The sequence below is a fragment of the Schistocerca cancellata genome, chromosome 2, assembly GCF_023864275.1.
Source record: "Schistocerca cancellata isolate TAMUIC-IGC-003103 chromosome 2, iqSchCanc2.1, whole genome shotgun sequence".
NCBI classification, from domain to species: Eukaryota; Metazoa; Arthropoda; class Insecta; order Orthoptera; family Acrididae; genus Schistocerca; species Schistocerca cancellata.
In genome coordinates this window covers 100,996,754-101,013,894 of record NC_064627.1, presented here as the reverse complement: position 1 = coordinate 101,013,894, position 17,141 = coordinate 100,996,754, and the positions used below count along the sequence as shown (strand labels likewise).

Below are 17,141 nucleotides of genomic sequence, written 5' to 3'. Positions count from 1 at the left end.
GAACATGTCCTACCAACCGATCCCTTCTTCTGGTCAAGTTGTGCCACAAACTTCTCTTCTCCCCAATCCTATTCAATACTTCCTCATTAGTTATGTGATCTACCCATCTAATCTTCAGCATTCTTCTGTAGCACCACATTTCAAAAGCTTCTATTCTCTTCTTGTCCAAACTATTTATCGTCCATGTTTCACTTCCATACATGGCTACACTCCATACAAATACTTTCAGAAGTGACTTCCTGACACTTAAATCTATACTCGATGTTAACAAATTTCTCTTCTTCAGAAACGCTTTCCTTGCCATTGCCAGTCTACATTTTATATCCTCTCTACTTCGACCATCATCAGTTATTTTGCTCCCCAAATAGCAAAACTCCTTTACTACTTCAAGTGTCTCATTTCCTAATCTAATTCCCTCAGCATCACCCGACTTAATTCGACTACATTCCATTATCCTTGTTTTGCTTTTGTTGATGTTCACCTTATATCCTCCCTTCAAGACACCATCCATTCCGTTCAACTGCTCTTCCAAGTCCCTTGCTGTCTCTGACAGAATTACAATGTCATCGGCGAACCTCAAAGTTTTTATTTCTTCTCCATGGATTTTAATACCTACTCCAAATTTTTCTTTTGTTTCCTTTACTGCTTGCTTAATATACAGATTGAATAACATCGGGGAGAGGCTACAACACTGTCTTACTCCCTTCCCAACCACTGCTTCCCTTTCATGTCCCTCGACTCTTATAACTGCCATCTGGTTTCTGTACAAATTGTATATAGCCTTGCGCTCCCTGTATTTTACACCTGCCACCTTTAGAATTTGAAAGAGAGTATTCCAGCCAACATTGTCAAAAGCTTTCTCTAAGTCTACAAATGCTAGAAACGTAGGTTTGCCTTTCCTTAATCTTTCTTCTAAGATAAGTCGTAAGGTCAGTATTGCCTCACGTGCTCCAGTATTTCTACGGAATCCAAACTGATCTTCCCCGAGGTCGGCTTCTACTAGTTTTTCCATTCGTCTGTAAAGAATTCGTGTTAGTACTTTGCAGCTGTGGCTTATTAAGCTGATTGTTCGGTAATTTTCACATCTGTCAACACCTGCTTTCTTTGGGATTGGAATTATTATATTCTTCTTGAAGTCTGAGGGTATTTCTCCTGTTTCATACATTTTGCTCACCAGATGGTAGAGTTTTGTCAGGACTGGCTCTCCCAAGGCCGTCAGTAGTTCCAATGGAATGTTGTCTACTCCGGGGGCCTTATTTCGACTCAGGTCTTTCAGTGCTCTGTCAAACTCTTCACGCAGTATCGTATCTCCCATTTCATCTTCATCTACATCCTCTTCCATTTCCATAATATTGACCTCAAGTGCATCGCCCTTGTATAGACCCTCTATATACTCCTTCCACCTTTCTGCTTTCCCTTCTTTGCTTAGAACTGGGTTTCCATCTGAGCTCTTGATGTTCATACAAGTGGTTCTCTTATCTCCAAAGGTCTCTTTAATTTTCCTGTAGGCAGTATCTATCTTACCCTAGTGAGATAAGCCTCTACATCCTTACATTTGTCCTCGAGCCATCCCTGCTTAGCCATTTTGCACTTCCTGTCGATCTCATTTTTGAGTCGTTTGTATTCTTTTTTGCCTGCTTCATTTACTGCATTTTTATATTTTCTCCTTTCATCAATTAAATTCAATATTTCTTCTGTTACCCAAGGATTTCTACTAGCCCTCGTCTTTTTACCTACTTGATCCTCTGCTGCCTTCACTACTTCATCCCTCAAAGCTACCCATTCTTCTTCTACTGTATTTCTTTCCCCCATTCCTGTCAATTGTTCCCTAATGCTCTCCCTGAAACTCTGTACAACCTCTGGTTCTTTCAGTTTATCCAGGTCCCATCTCCTTAAATTCCCACCTTTTTGCAGTTCCTTCAGTTTTAATCTACAGGTCATAACCAATAGATTGTGGTCAGAGTCCACATCTGCCCCTGGAAATGTCTTACAATTTAAAACCTGGTTCCTAAATCTCTGTCTTACCATTATATAATCTATCTGATACCTTTTAGTATCTCCAGGGCTCTTCCATGTATACAACCTTCTATCATGATTCTTAAACCAAGTGTTAGCTATGATTAAGTTGTGCTCTGTGCAAAATTCGATCAGGCGGCTTCCTCTTTCATTTCTTACCCCCAATCCATATTCACCTACTACGTTTCCTTCTCTCCCTTTTCCTACACTCGAATTCCAGTCACCCAAATTTTCGTCTCCCTTCACTATCTGAATAATTTCTTTTATTTCATCATACATTTCTTCAATTTCTTCGTCATCTGCAGAGCTAGTTGGCATATAAACTTGTACTACTGTACTAGGTGTGGGCTTCGTGTCTATCTTGGCCACAATAATGCGTTCACTATGCTGTTTGTAGTAGCTTACCCGCATTCCTATTTTCCTATTCATTATTAAACGTACTCCTGCATTACCCCTATTTGATTTTGTATTTATAACCCTGTATTCACCTGACCAAAAGTCTTGTTCCTCCTGCCACCGAACTTCACTAATTCCCACTATATCTAACTTTAACCTATCCATTTCCCTTTTTAAATTTTCTAACCTACCTGCCCGATTAAGGGATCTGACATTCCACGCTCCGATCCGTAGAACGCCAGTTTTCTTTCTCCTGATAACGACATCCTCTTAAGTAGTCCCCGCCCGGAGATCCGAATGGGGGACTATTTTACCTCCGGAATATTTTACCCAAGAGGACGCCATCATCATTTAATCATACAGTAAAGCTGCATGCCCTCAGGAAAAATTACGGCCGTAGTTTCCCCTTGCTTTCAGCCGTTCGCAGTACCAGCACAGCAAGGCCGTTTTGGTTATTGTTACAAGGCCAGTTCAGTCAATCATCCAGACTGTTGCCCTTGCAACTACTGAAAAGGCTGCTGCCCCTCTTCAGGAACCACACGTTTGTCTGGCCTCTCAACAGATACCCCTCCATTGTGGTTGCACCTACGGTACGTCTATCTGTATCGCTGAGGCACGCAAGCCTCCCCACCAACGGCAAGGTCTATGGTTCATGGGGAGGAAAAAAAAATAAATAAGTACTGCAGCGAAAAACTTGTGCTTTAAGTACGATCTTTATTAGAACAGGTTAACCAAGCGTATCAAAAAAATGGTTCAAATGGCTCTGAGCACTATGGGACTTATCTTCTGAGGTCATCAGTCCCCTAGAACTAAAAACTACTTAAACCTAACTAACCTAAGGACATCACACACATCCATGCCCGAGGCAGAATTCGAACCTGCGACCGTAGCGATCCCGCGGTTCCAGACTCTATCGCCTAGAACCGCTCGGCCCCCACGGCCGGCTAACTAAGCGTATCCAAAATGCCGTCAGGTGATAATACAACTGAAGCACGGACAATATTGAAAGGCGTAGAATGCGGATTTTCGCGGCCGGTATTTGCATAATTACTGTTGTTTGTTTTCTACGCATAAGGCCGTGGCCCAAGGGATAGAATGATGCCCATAAAACAAATATCAGTAATCAAACATTAAAAATATCATACTAAAGGTCGCTAAAGAAGTAGTAGGTGAATAACTCGAAACGATCGAAAGAGGAGAGTTAACATTGGGAAGAATAGACAGAAGAAGCCACCTAAAAGAAAAAAGCACATAGGGAATTTTTGCAGAAGCGACTGAGGAAGCTAAAGAAAAATATAATAAAATCAGAAATGATGTTCATGGGATACACTTATGAATAGAGTCGAACGCGACAGTCAAGGTAGACAGGAAATAGCATACAGACTGATCAGGCAGTTGAAAGGCAGGAAGATGCTGTAAATATAAATATCATCCCTGCAGAAGACTGGATAAGTCATTACAAGAAATAATGATATAATCTGGACTCAAAAGATCCACCGGAAGAAAACGCGGAGGAACTGATATATCTAATAGATCTGACATAATTAAAACAGGCAAAAGGTAAAAACATTCCTGAATTATATGAAATTAACTCAGATCTGTTAAGGTATTTTTTAGAATTCAGAACGCTCCATCTCAATAGCATGTGTTGCCTTACAGGTGAAATATCAAAAGAATGGAGAATCGTTAAAACTATTTCACTATTTGAAAACGGAGACGGGAGTAACACAAATAATTACAAGAGAATCAGTCTCTTGAACGATGTTTATAAAATCTACAGCAAAATAATTAGTGAAGGGCTTGGAAACATCTCGGATTCAATGGCAACGGCAAACGGGCTTCGTTAACGGAAGATCCAGTGCCGACGGCGTTTACCCTCTGAAAAAATTATACAAAAAAGACGAGAATTCAATTTGGAAACTCTCCTAGCATTTGTTGACTATTAACAAACATTTGACAGCATCCAAAGAAAAACTTCTGGTCAATAATGGGAAAGGCGCATGACAAAAGTATAAAAATGTGCGAAGGTAAATATGATGACAAAAAAATAAGAATAGGTACTGGCCAAGAGCTGACAACAAAAACACAGATAAACCAGGACGTAAGGCAAGGCTGTACTATGTCACCAACACTGTTCAACATGTACATCGACGACTTGGTCAGGGAACATACAAAGGAGGGAATATCTTAAGGTATAAGAGTGGTGACGCGAGAATATCTAAATATGATGCTTTTTGCAGACGACCAGGAAGTCATACAGGACAATGAGGACACATTACAAATAGCGATAAATAGATTGGACAATATAAGCCTGAATTGAAATCTGAAGATATCGACAACAAAAACAATGCCCTTTTTTGAAAATACCCGTAAGGGTTAAGTAATCAGCAATAAAACAATAATAGAACAGTTATCCCATTTTTAATACCTACGATATGGCATAACTTTTAAAGAAGTGAAAGACATAAATAATAAAATTAACAAGTGATTTATGGTGTTCCCATATGTTTCGTCAAATGAAGAGTTGGTAATAAATTATCGATTTCTGCTGCAAAAAGTTCTTCTATTACTGTGGGGTCAAACCAGACCTGGACATAATTAATTCTAGATGCCCTCGATCAGAATTATCTGAGATGAAATCTCCAAATAGAATACGTTATTGCTGCTGAGTCTTATTACTAAACCCCTCTAACTGCATGGCGAAGTTTACAACATTTCATGTTGGGGCTTGTAGACTGTCAGTTCCTTCCAGCAGTACTTCGGACATTAGTCGAGTCCATGGCACGTCGTCTTGCGGGGGTAATACACGACATTAAGCAGGTGTACCAGTTTCTTTGGCTCTTCAGTGTATTTAAAGAAATATAGAAGAGCGGTGAGAAGGAGGAGGAGATTAGTGTTTAACGTCCCGTCGACAACGAGGTCATTAGAGACGGAGCGCAAGCTCGGGTAAGGGAAGGATGGGGAAGGAAATCGGCCGTGCCCTTTCAAAGGAACCATCCCGGCATTTGCCTGAAGCGATTTAGGGAAATCACGGAAAACCTAAATCAGGATGGCCGGAGACGGGATTGAACCGTCGTCCTCCCGAAGAGCGGTGACGTGACAGCTACTTCCAAAGGGGAGAAGAATGTAAAAAAGGAATAAAGTAAAAATGCTGGCGCAACGAAGTCCCGCAAGCCAAAATCTACATCTACATCCATACTCAGCGGAGGGTACCTTGAGTACCTCTATGGGTTCTCCCTTCTATTCCAGTCTCGTATTGTTTGTGGAAAGAATGATTGTCGGTGTGGTGTCACCACCAGACACCACACTTGCTAGGTGGTAGCTTTAAATCGGCCGCGGTCCATTAGTACATGTCGGACCCGCGTGTCGCCACTGTCAGTAATTGCAGACCGAGCGCCACCACACAGCACGTCTAGAGAGACGTACTAGCACTCGCCCCAGTTGTACGACGACTTTGCTAGCGACTACACTGACGAAGCCTTTCTCTCATTTGCCGAGAGATAGTTAGAATAGCCTTCAGCTAAGTCCATGGCTACGACCTAGCAAGGCGCCATTAACCATTTCTATAGAGAGTCTCACTTGTATCATCAAGAATGCTGTATACAAATGATGGATTAAAGTTAAGTATAACCGCAGCTACGTACTTTTCTTTATAGAATTCATAACGTATCCTGTTCCAGACCTCACGCCCGTCTGCGTTAGATTATAGCGTGCATTTCGGCCTCCTCTATCTACAAGGTGTTGGCACATTTGCCAACATATCAGTCGGTATGCCTCTGTGTGGGCTCTAATCTCTCTGATTTTATCCTCATGGCCTCTTCGCGAGATATACGTAGGAGGGAGCAATATACTGCTTGACTCTTCGGTGAAGGTATGTTCTCGAAATTTCTACAAAAGCCCATACCGAGCTACTGAGCGTCTCTCCTGCAGAGTCTTACACTGGAGTTTATCTATCATCTCCGTAACGCTTTCGCGATTACTAAATGATCCTGTAACGAAGCGCGCTGCTCTCCGTTGGATCTTGTCTCTCTCTTCTATCAAACATATCTGGTACGGTTCCCACACTGCTGAGCAGTATTCAAGCAGTGGGCGAACAAGTGTACTGTAACCTACTTCCTTTATTTTCGGATTGCATTTCCTTAGGATTCTTCCAATGTACCTCAGTCTGGCATCTGTTTTACCGACGATCAATTTTATATGATCATTCCATTTTAAATCACTCCTAATGCGTACTCCCAGAAAATTTATGGAATTAACTGCTTCCAGTTGCTGACCTCCTATATTATAGCTAAATGATAAGGGATCTTTCTTTCTATGTATTCGCAGCACATTACACTTGTCTACATTGAGATACAATTGCCATTCCCCGCACCATGCGTCAATTCGCTGCAGATCCTCCTGCATTTCAGTACAATTTTCCATTGTTACAACCTCTCCATATACCACAGCATCATCCGCAAAAAGCCTCAGTGAACTTCCGATGTCATCCACAAGGTCATTTATGTATATACACTCCTGGAAATTGAAATAAGAACACCGTGAATTCATTGTCCCAGGAAGGGGAAACTTTATTGACACATTCCTGGGGTCAGATACATCACATGATCACACTGACAGAACCACAGGCACATAGACACAGGCAACAGAGCATGCACAATGTCGGCACTAGTACAGTGTATATCCACCTTTCGCAGCAATGCAGGCTGCTATTCTCCCATGGAGACGATCGTAGAGATGCTGGATGTAGTCCTGTGGAACGGCTTGCCATGCCATTTCCACCTGGCGCCTCAGTTGGACCAGCGTTCGTGCTGGACGTGCAGACCGCGTGAGACGACGCTTCATCCAGTCCCAAACATGCTCAATGGGGGACAGATCCGCAGATCTTGCTGGCCAGGGTAGTTGACTTACACCTTCTAGAGCACGTTGGGTAGCACGGGATACATGCGGACGTGCATTGTCCTGTTGGAACAGCAAGTTCCCTTGCCGGTCTAGGAATGGTAGAACGATAGGTTCGATGACGGTTTGGATGTACCGTGCACTATTCAGTGTCCCCTCGACGATCACCAGTGGTGTACGGCCAGTGTAGGAGATCGCTCCCCACACCATGATGCCGGGTGTTGGCCCTGTGTGCCTCGGTCGTATGCAGTCCTGATTGTGGCGCTCACCTGCACGGCGCCAAACACGCATACGACCATCATTGGCACCAAGGCAGAAGCGACTCTCATCGCTGAAGACGACACGTCTCCATTCGTCCCTCCATTCACGCCTGTCGCGACACCACTGGAGGCGGGCTGCACGATGTTGGGGCGTGAGCGGAAGACGGCCTAACGGTGTGCGCGACCGTAGCCCAGCTTCATGGAGACGGTTGCGAATGGTCCTCGCCGATACCCCAGGAGCAACAGTGTCCCTAATTTGCTGGGAAGTGGCGGTGCGGTCCCCTACGGCACTGCGTAGGATCCTACGGTCTTGGCGTGCATCCGTGCGTCGCTGCGGTCCGGTCCCAGGTCAACGGTCACGTGCACCTTCCGCCGACCACTGGCGACAACATCGATGTACTGTGGAGACCTCACGCCCCACGTGTTGAGCAATTCGGCGGTACGTCCACCCGGCCTCCCGCATGCCCACTATACGCCCTCGCTCAAAGTCCGCTGTCGCGGCATGCTACCAGTGTTAAAGACTGCGATGGAGCTCCGTATGCCACGGCAAACTGGCTGACACTGACGGCGGCGGTGCACAAATGCTGCGACGGCCAACACCGCGGTTCCTGGTGTGTCCGCTGTGCCGTGCGTGTGATCATTGCTTGTACAGCCCTCTCGCAGTGTCCGGAGCAAGTATGGTGGGTCTGACACACCGGTGTCAATGTGTTCTTTTTTCCATTTCCAGGAGTGTATATTGTGAATATCAATGGTCCTACGACACTCCCGTGCGGCACACCCGAAATCACTCTTACTTCGGAAGACTTCTCTCCATTGAGAATGACATGCTGCGTTCTGTTATCTAGGAACTCTTCAATCAAATCACACAATTGGTCTGATAGTCCATATGCTCTTACTTTCTTCATTAAACGACTGTGGGGAACTGTACCGAACGCCTTGCGGAAGTCAAGAAACACGTTATCTACCTGTGAACCCGTGTCTATGGCCCTCTGAGTCTCGTGGACGAATAGCACGAGCTGGGTTTCACACGATCGTCTTTTTCGAAACACATGCTGATTCCTACAGAGTAGATTTATAGTCTCCAGAAAAATCATTATACTAGAACATAATATGTGTTCCAAAATTCTACAACTGATCGACGTTAGAGATATAGGTCTATAGTTCTGCACATCTGTTCGACGTCCCTTCTTGAAAACGGGGATGACGTGTTTTTTTTTTTTTTTTCAATCTTCTGGAACGCTACGCTCTTCTAGAGACCTACGGGACACCGCTGCAAGAAGGGGGGGCAAGTTCCTTCGCGTACTCCGTGTAAAATCGAACTGGTATTCCATCAGGTCCAGCGGCCTTTCCTCTTTTCAGCGATTTTAATTGTTTCTCTATCCCTCTGTCGTCTATTTCGATATCTACCATTTTGTCATCTGTGCGAAAATCTAGAGGAGGAACTACAGTGCAGTCTTCCTCTGTGAAACAGCTTTGGAAAAACATTTAGTATTTCGGCCTTTAGTCCGTCATCCTCTGTTTCAGTACCATTTTGGTCACAGAGTGTCTGGACATTTTGTTCTGATCCACCTACCGCTTTGACATAAGACCAGAATTTCTTAGGATTTTCTCCCAAGTCAGTACATAGAACTTTAGTCTGGCCTACCTGTCAAAGGTTATTTCGCGGAGATCCTTCCGGGAATACTTACTGTCTCTTGATTGATCGTCCGGTCGCTGAGACTTTCCGACGCGTTGTGGCGCCAGCAGGGCGGGGCGTTGTGTGTGACGAGCCACACGGCGTACCGCTCCCGGCAGGGATTTGCAGACGCCTCCCAGACGGCGCCGAAGTACGCGTCGCTGAGGATGCGGTAGCTGATGCGGTCGGCGTTGCACACGGTCCAGCTGGTGTTGCGGCCCGAGAGGGCCTCGTAGTCGGGCGACGTGGCGACCAGCATGGCGTCGTGCTCGCTCGGCGGCTGCTCCTCGCTGAAGGCCGCGCCGCACGCCAGCACCGTTTCCGGGGCTGGCTGGCGGAAAGCGGCCGAGCACCAGCGACGCACCTCCGGCAACCGCGGAAGGACCTGCGAGCACGTCGGGCGGCAGGCGTCCGCAGACCGCAGCCCCGCCGCGTCCTTTATCACTGACAGCAGCAGCGGCAGCAGGAGCAAGGGCCGCAGCATCGCAGCTCTGCCAGTAGCCTGCCAAGAAAGGCGTTCCTTAATGTTTTCTGTCCAGAGATGGCAAAAGTTTCTGAGAAATGTTATACCGGCTTCGATAAATCGTCATAGCGACATCGATGGTGTCCATGTATCAGACGTGAGCAATCGATATTTTCGTTATATCTGATTTTCAACTCCTCAAAAACGAAGGTTCTGCTTTGATTTAGATGAAGTATGATCATTTAAATTTTTTCTACGAAAGGCCTGTGTTAACTTTTATCAAAAAATTTGTTTAGTTATTATGACAAATGCGAGTGAAATGATAATTAAATGGACACCCTAGCTGCAAATAGGCGTTGATGTACGTCATTGGGGACATGTTGAAAATGTGTGCCCCAACCGGGACTCGAAACCGGGTTCTCCTGCTTACATGGTTGGGGCGCACATTTTCAACAAGTCCCCAATGAAGTACATCAACGCCTGTTTCCAGCTAGGCCGTCCATTTAATTATCAACGCTTACTGTTCTTTCGGGAACAGTTACTACTGTCATTTATAGATAAATGCGAGTGACGTTCCATAAGTAATACAACACACATTTCTTTTCTCGGTCAACTTCGGTTCAGACAATGCTGAATTTGTTGTGGGGCACCACGACATGTACCATCTTCAGCCACTGTATTTCCATGAAGATCCAATACACCGCGGCGCTATACGTAGCCTTCAAACTGGCGTCTGTAATGGAGGTGACTTCCAAAAGCAGAGAGCTTTTAGTGAACTTCTTTTGGTGGAAAATCAGAACATCGGAGGTATTGATATGCGCCTGCAGGTCTACGGAGATCTGACGGTGAACAAAAGCACGACGAGTCGTTGGGCGATGTGTCTGTCATCATCGCAACAAGGTCGCGCAAACGTGTCCTGTCTTCCGTGTGCCAGCCGGCCGCACACTGCCTTGACTCTTGCAGTGTTGGAACGTGCGGACACTCTCTTTCCAGGTGATCGACGGATCACAATCAAACTCCTCGCTGCTCAACTGGGCGTCTCTCTTGACAGTGGTGACACACTCTTCCATCAACTGGAGTACTCAAAGGTGTGTACCCGCTGGGTTCCTCACCGTCTTACAGAGGACGATAAAGAGGAACGAAGGACCATCTGTGATGAATCACTTGCCCATTATGAGGATAACCGTGACAAGTTTATGGGTTCATCACCTCGAACCGGAAACAAAACGGCAGTACATTGAGTGACGCCACACCACCTTTCCTGCGAAGAGAAAGTCAAAACTGACCCTCAGCCGATGAAGTCACGACGACGGTCTTCTGGGACTCTGAAGGAGTTATTCTGTTTGACGACTTCCATCATGGTGCAACAATCAGTTCTGTAGTGTACTGTGCTGCCCTACGGAAATTGAAGGATTGACTTTAGCGTGTTATCATCACAAAAATGCAAGCGCACTGACAATGCAAGGTCTCACACAAGTCCGCGCCCCGAGAGGAGCTCACAAGCCCCTACAACCGCGATATCACACCTTCCGACTCCCATATGTTTGACCCAATGAAGGAAGCACTCCGCGGGAAGCAGTTCGTGGATGATGAGGCGGTTATTGAAGCAGCAAGGCGTTGGCTCCGTCGTCGACCAGTAGTGGTAGCATGCGAGCATATAGGCTCTCCCAGGAAGGTGTCGTAAGGCTACCGCAATGAACGGAGATTATGTTACAAAATAGTATTTTGTAGCCAAAAGAGTGGGTATTGGAAACCTGGATTAAGCCAACCTGCTTGCCAGAAAAAAAATTGTTGCATTCCTTTCTGAACGCCCTTCGTTTTTTTTTAAATTTTCACTGCTTATAAATTGTTGATCATTTGTAGAACTAATCAGTTACACTACATATACACTATTCAGTCATATTAAAGTGACCACCTATCGGAAGTCCTTTTCCAGGGCGGACCGCTGCGAGACATGCAGGAACAGACGTTCTCAAAGGTACTTACTGGGACCTGGAGCCATGCCGACTCCAGTGCTGTGGCAAGCTGCGCAAGGTTTCTCGGTTCAGCATCCGTGGGACAGCCAGCCTGATCGAGGTGGTCCCACAGATTCTCGCTTGGGTTTAAATCCGGCGAGTGTGATGGCCGTACGGTAACTTCATCCTGGCGCTATTCGAATCACGCACACACCCCGCGAGCTGTGTGAGACGTTCCATTGTCCTGCTGCTAGATTCCATCGTGGCGAGGAGAATCAGATAGCATGTCGAGGTGGAGATGGTTCCCAAGGACAGTTGCATAAATGTGCTGATCCGTTGTGTCTTCCAGAATGACGAGATCACGCACGGAATGCCACGAAAACCTTTCCCAGACCATAACGCTCCCTCCTGGTTTCAGAGTGTTTACTTTCAGACCTTTCACGCCGTACAAGTCAATGGCCATCTGTCCGATGGAGCATGAAACGTGGTTCCTGTAAAAAGACCAACTGTCGCCACTCACAACGGACCAATTGAGTCCGAGGTCGAAAGTTCAGTCTTTTGTAAAGCTCATTTGAAAGTGTTGTGTTAACAATTATGACAGGAAAAATATTAGCTACTAACGACGAACCACGTGCATCAGGAGCTCGACAGAAAATGAGTATCCCAGAGGTGCAGAGCCTATCCTTCTGTGGGATTTATGTATTACAGTTCACAATACGGACATCGTCGGGATTCAAGAAATGTTCAGAACAAACCATTACTTGCACCATGAACACCGAACGGAGAATGGCGCACCAAAGTGATCACAAAGATTCGCAGTTAGCACCATCGAGATCTAAGACTCCTTGAGAGTTACAAACCATACAACACGTTCAGATAGGTATCCACTCTTATTTATTTATCGTATGGTGACAACAGCAAATATTGAAAAATACATACAGTTTACAATTATACATTTAAGGATTTAGGTACAAAGCTAATTTGTTCAATTTCTTTAAGTTAATAATTGAATAATAATAAAAAGAGGACATTTAAATTATAAAATTAGGACTGTTAATTAAAACATATACGTTTAGTCAGAGCTCTACGTCTGTTGAATGGAGCCAGTTGATAGCAGAGGAAGCAGCATTAATAAAAGCACTGAATAGTCCTGGGTACTCTCGCATGACCGGTTCTCATCCTATTCAATCGTGTCCACTCACTTCTCTTTGGATCAAAGCCTGATAGGATAGCAGATGGGTATTGAATGGCTTGATATGTTATTGTTGCAGCATTCCATCTCCTGTACTACTCTTCTTTAGGGTCAAACTTCTTGTTTCTTTTTTCATTATGCCACAGTGGAGTGCGTGGTATCAAGCGGTCATCTGGAGGAAAGTCATTTAAGACTGTGTGAATCTGAAAGCCTTGGGTTAGTCGGGATGATGCAGCTTTCCCCATTCTCGATCGGTTGCTTCTTGGCGTCGCAATTTAAGTGGTGGAATGTTACTGAGGTGTGCAACCAAGGGATCGGTGCGCATTTTAGTGTACTCATAATAATTCTCATTGAATCATTTAGATGGATGTCTCGTTTGCTTGTATGAGCACTGTGTTGCCATACTGGGGCGCCGCATTAGACCTGCAGTCCGTAGAGTGGAAGCTTCAACGCCCCAGGTTGTGCCAGCCAGTTAATTTATGATGTCATTTCAAGTCTTTAGCTTTCGGCCAGTGTTTTTCAGGTGTTTATGTGTTAACGACCGATCGAGTGTGACACCAATGTATTTAGGCTGGAAATTGTGCCTAATCCTCTGTTGATAGAAATTAACATAAAGCTGTTGGTTTGCGAATCTGTTGTTTAAGTGGAATGCGCTGACTTCTCTCTTGGGTGCATTTGGTTGGGGCCTCCATGCATGGTAACATGTGTTGAGATTTTCCTAGTCTGCAAACAATATATTTTCTACTTCCGCGAGTGTGCTGGATTGTATGTGGTAAGGTCACCAGCGTAGCAAGACTTTCTGCTAGTAGTATTTGGCATGTCAGTGGTATACAGTACAGGAGCAAGGGTAATATGAAGGATTCTTTTTGTGGTAAATGACTTATTCTGTTTTTGTCTAATGCTACCCTTGAAGTAACGGTTGGTTAACATACACTGAAGAGCCAAAGAAACTGGTACACCTACCTAATATCGTGTGGGGCTCGCTCGAGCACGCAGGAGTGTCGCAACACGACGTGGCATGGACTCGACTAATGTCTGAAGCAGTGATCGAGGGAATTGACGCCATGAATCGTGCAGAGCTCTCCATAAACCAGTAAGCGAACGAGGGGGTGGAGATCTCTTCTGAACAGCACGATGCAAAGCATCCCAGATATACTGAATAATGTTCATGCCTGGGGAGTTCGGTGGCCAGCGGAAGTTTTTAAACTCAGAAGAGTGTTCCTGGAGCCAATCTGGACGTGTGGGCTGTCGCATTGTCCTCCTGGAATTGCCGAAGTCCGTCGTAATGCACAATGGACATGAATGGATACAGGTGATCAAACAGGATGCTTACGTAAGTGTTACCTGTCAGAGTCGTATCTAGATGTACCGGGGGTCCCATATCAATCCAACTGCACACGCGCCGCACCATTACAGAGCCTCCACCAGCTTGAACAGTCTCCTGCTGGCATGCAGTGTCCATGGATTCATGAAGTTGCCTCCATACCCGTACACTTCCATTCGTTCGATGCAATTTGAAACGACACTCGTTTGACCAGGCAACATGTTTCCAGTCATCAACAGTCCAATGTCGATGCTGACGGGCCAAGGCGAGGCGGAAAGCTTTCTGTCGTGCAGCCATCAAGGGTACAATAGTGTGCCTTCGGCTCCGAAAGCCCATATCGATGATGTTTCGTTGAATGGTTCGCAGGCTGACACTTGTTGATGGCCCAGCATCGAAATCTACAGAAATTTTCCGAAGAGTTGCACTTCCGTCACACAGAACGATTCTCTTCAGTCGTCGTTGTTCCCGTTCTTGCAGGATCTTTTTCCGGCCGCAGCAATGTCGGAGATTTGATGTTTTATCGGATTCCTCATATTCACGGTACACTCGTGAAATGGTCGTACGGGAAAAACTCCAATTCATCGCTACCTCGGACATTCTGTGTTCCATCGATCGTGCCCCGACTATAACACCAAGTTCAAACTCACTTAAATCTTGATAATGTGCCATTTTAGTAGCAGTAACCGATCTAATAACTGCGCCAGACACTTGTTATTTTATATGGGCGTTGCCGACCAAAGTGCCGTATTCTTCCTATTTACATATCTCTGTATTTGAATACGCCTGCCTAATCAGTTTCTTTGGCGCTCCAGTGTATTTTCCACAAGTTTCGTCAGTTTGTTACTTGGGACATGCTTTTTATTTTCACCAGTAATCCATCTAGTCACACAGTATCATATGCTGCTGACAAATCAACTAATCACTCTTGAAGAATCCATATGGAATCATATTGGTGTAACGGGACGATAAGTAGTGATGGAATGCAATCGCATGCAACCGTATACGAAACAGTCTGGCCCGGAGCTTATCGTGAAACTGGCTATCCTCTAAGACGTAGCTGCAGACAGTGTGATAATAAGTTTTATAGGCACGAAGAAAACAAATATCCAGAGGCTGAATTTGTCCAATAGTTCCCGGTGGTATGAATTACAATTTCACACACTTTTCAGAAGGGACCATTTACCCTAAAGGAGTGTGATTTTTATGCGGAGACGAAGAATCAAAGAAATCAGGTTATTTTGACCACGTATTGGCCAAAAGCAGCGCTCATACCATAGCTCTCTTACGCCCATTTTCCCACTCTTGCTTGATGTGAGGTAAATATTCCATACTGCTCCCATGAGATCAGGCACACGAGAAATAATCAGGGGTCAGTGAACCACGAACTTCTCGCAGCATAATAAATAACTTTCCAGACAATTTGCCATCTAGATTAACAGCCGTCATAATTGAGTCACCTTATAGTTTTCGTATCTAATTCCCTAAGCATAGCCTGATTTAATTCATCAACTATACATATTTTTGTTGATATTAATCGTATAACCTCTTCTAAAAAGACTGTTCATACCTTCAACTGGTTTTCCAAGTCCTTTGCTACCTGCCACAGAATTACAGTGTCACTGAAAAGCCTCAGATTTTTAAATTCTTCTCCATGAATTTTATTTCCGTTTGCAATTTCTGCAGAGTTTCCTTCACAGCATACTCATTGTACAGACTGAGTAACATAGCCTACAGCCGTAGCTCCTCCCTGCTATCTTCAGTATTTCGAAATATGTATTCCAGTCGACAATGTAAAACTATTTCTGCGAATCTACTAATGATATAAACGTAGGTTTCCTTTTGATATATGGCAGTGATTTTTCATTTTACTGTTCTTGCCCATTACTGACTTTAATATTACGTAGTAACGCAACTGAGTTAAATAATAAATTACTATCTACGTGGATTTTTACGTTGCAGGAGAACATTTTCATTTCCTAATACAGTCTGCTTAGAAATTGTATCTATGATTGGATTTCTATGGAATTTTAAAGCCAGTGAAGCATCAGAAATCGAGAACGACAGATGTACACTATGTGATGGAAAGTATCTGGACACCTGGCTGAAAATGACTTACAAGTTCGTGGCGCCCTCCATCGGTAATACTGGAATTCAGTAAGGTATTGGCCCACCCTTAGCCTTTATGACAGCTTCCGCTCTCGCAGGCATACGTTCAATCAAGTGCTGGAAGGTTTCTTGGGGAATCGCAGCCCATTTTTCACGGAGTGCTGCACCGAGGAGAGGTATCGATGTCGGTCGGTGAGGCCTGGCACGAAGTCGGCATAGCAAAATATCCCAAAGGAGTTCTGTAGACTTCAAGTCATGACTCTGTGCAGGCCAGTCCATTTACAGGGATGTTATTGTCTTGTAACCACTCCGCCACAGGCCGTGCATTATGAACAGGTGCTCGATAGTGTTGAAAGACGTAATCGCCATTCCCGAATTGCTCTTCTACAGTGGGAAGCAAGAAGGTGCTTAAAACATCAATGTAGGCCTGTGCTGTGATAGTGCCACGCGAAACAACAAGGGGTGCAAGCCCCCTCCATGAAAAACACGACCACATCATAACGCCAACGCCTCCGAATTTTACTGTTGGCACTACACACTCTGGCAGATGACGTTCACCGGGCATTCGCCATACCCACACCCTGCCATCTGATCGCCACATTGTGTACAGTGATTCGTCACTCCACACAGCGATTTTCCACTGCTCAGTCGTCCAATGTTTACGCTCCTTACACCAAGCGAGGCGTTGTTTGGCATTTGCCGTCGTGATGTGTGGTTTATGAGCAGCCGCTCGACCATGAAATCCAAGTTTTGTCACCTCCCGCCTATCTGTCATACTATTTGCAGTGCATCCTGATGCAGTTTGGAATTCCTGTGTGATGGTCTGGACAGATGTCTGCCTATTACGCATTACGACAC

At 45.0% G+C, this 17,141-nt stretch overlaps 1 protein-coding gene across 1 annotated transcript in view; it reads right to left on the bottom strand.

Moving 5' to 3' along the window:
* The window catches only part of LOC126161363 (uncharacterized), a 249,699-nt gene that overhangs the window by 209,187 nt on the left and 23,371 nt on the right, over positions 1-17,141 (bottom strand). The window contains exon 2 of the mRNA XM_049917133.1: positions 9,257-9,745. Coding sequence (XP_049773090.1) covers positions 9,257-9,727 — 471 coding nt within the window. The 5' untranslated portion in view covers positions 9,728-9,745. The remainder of the gene's footprint in view (positions 1-9,256; positions 9,746-17,141) is intronic.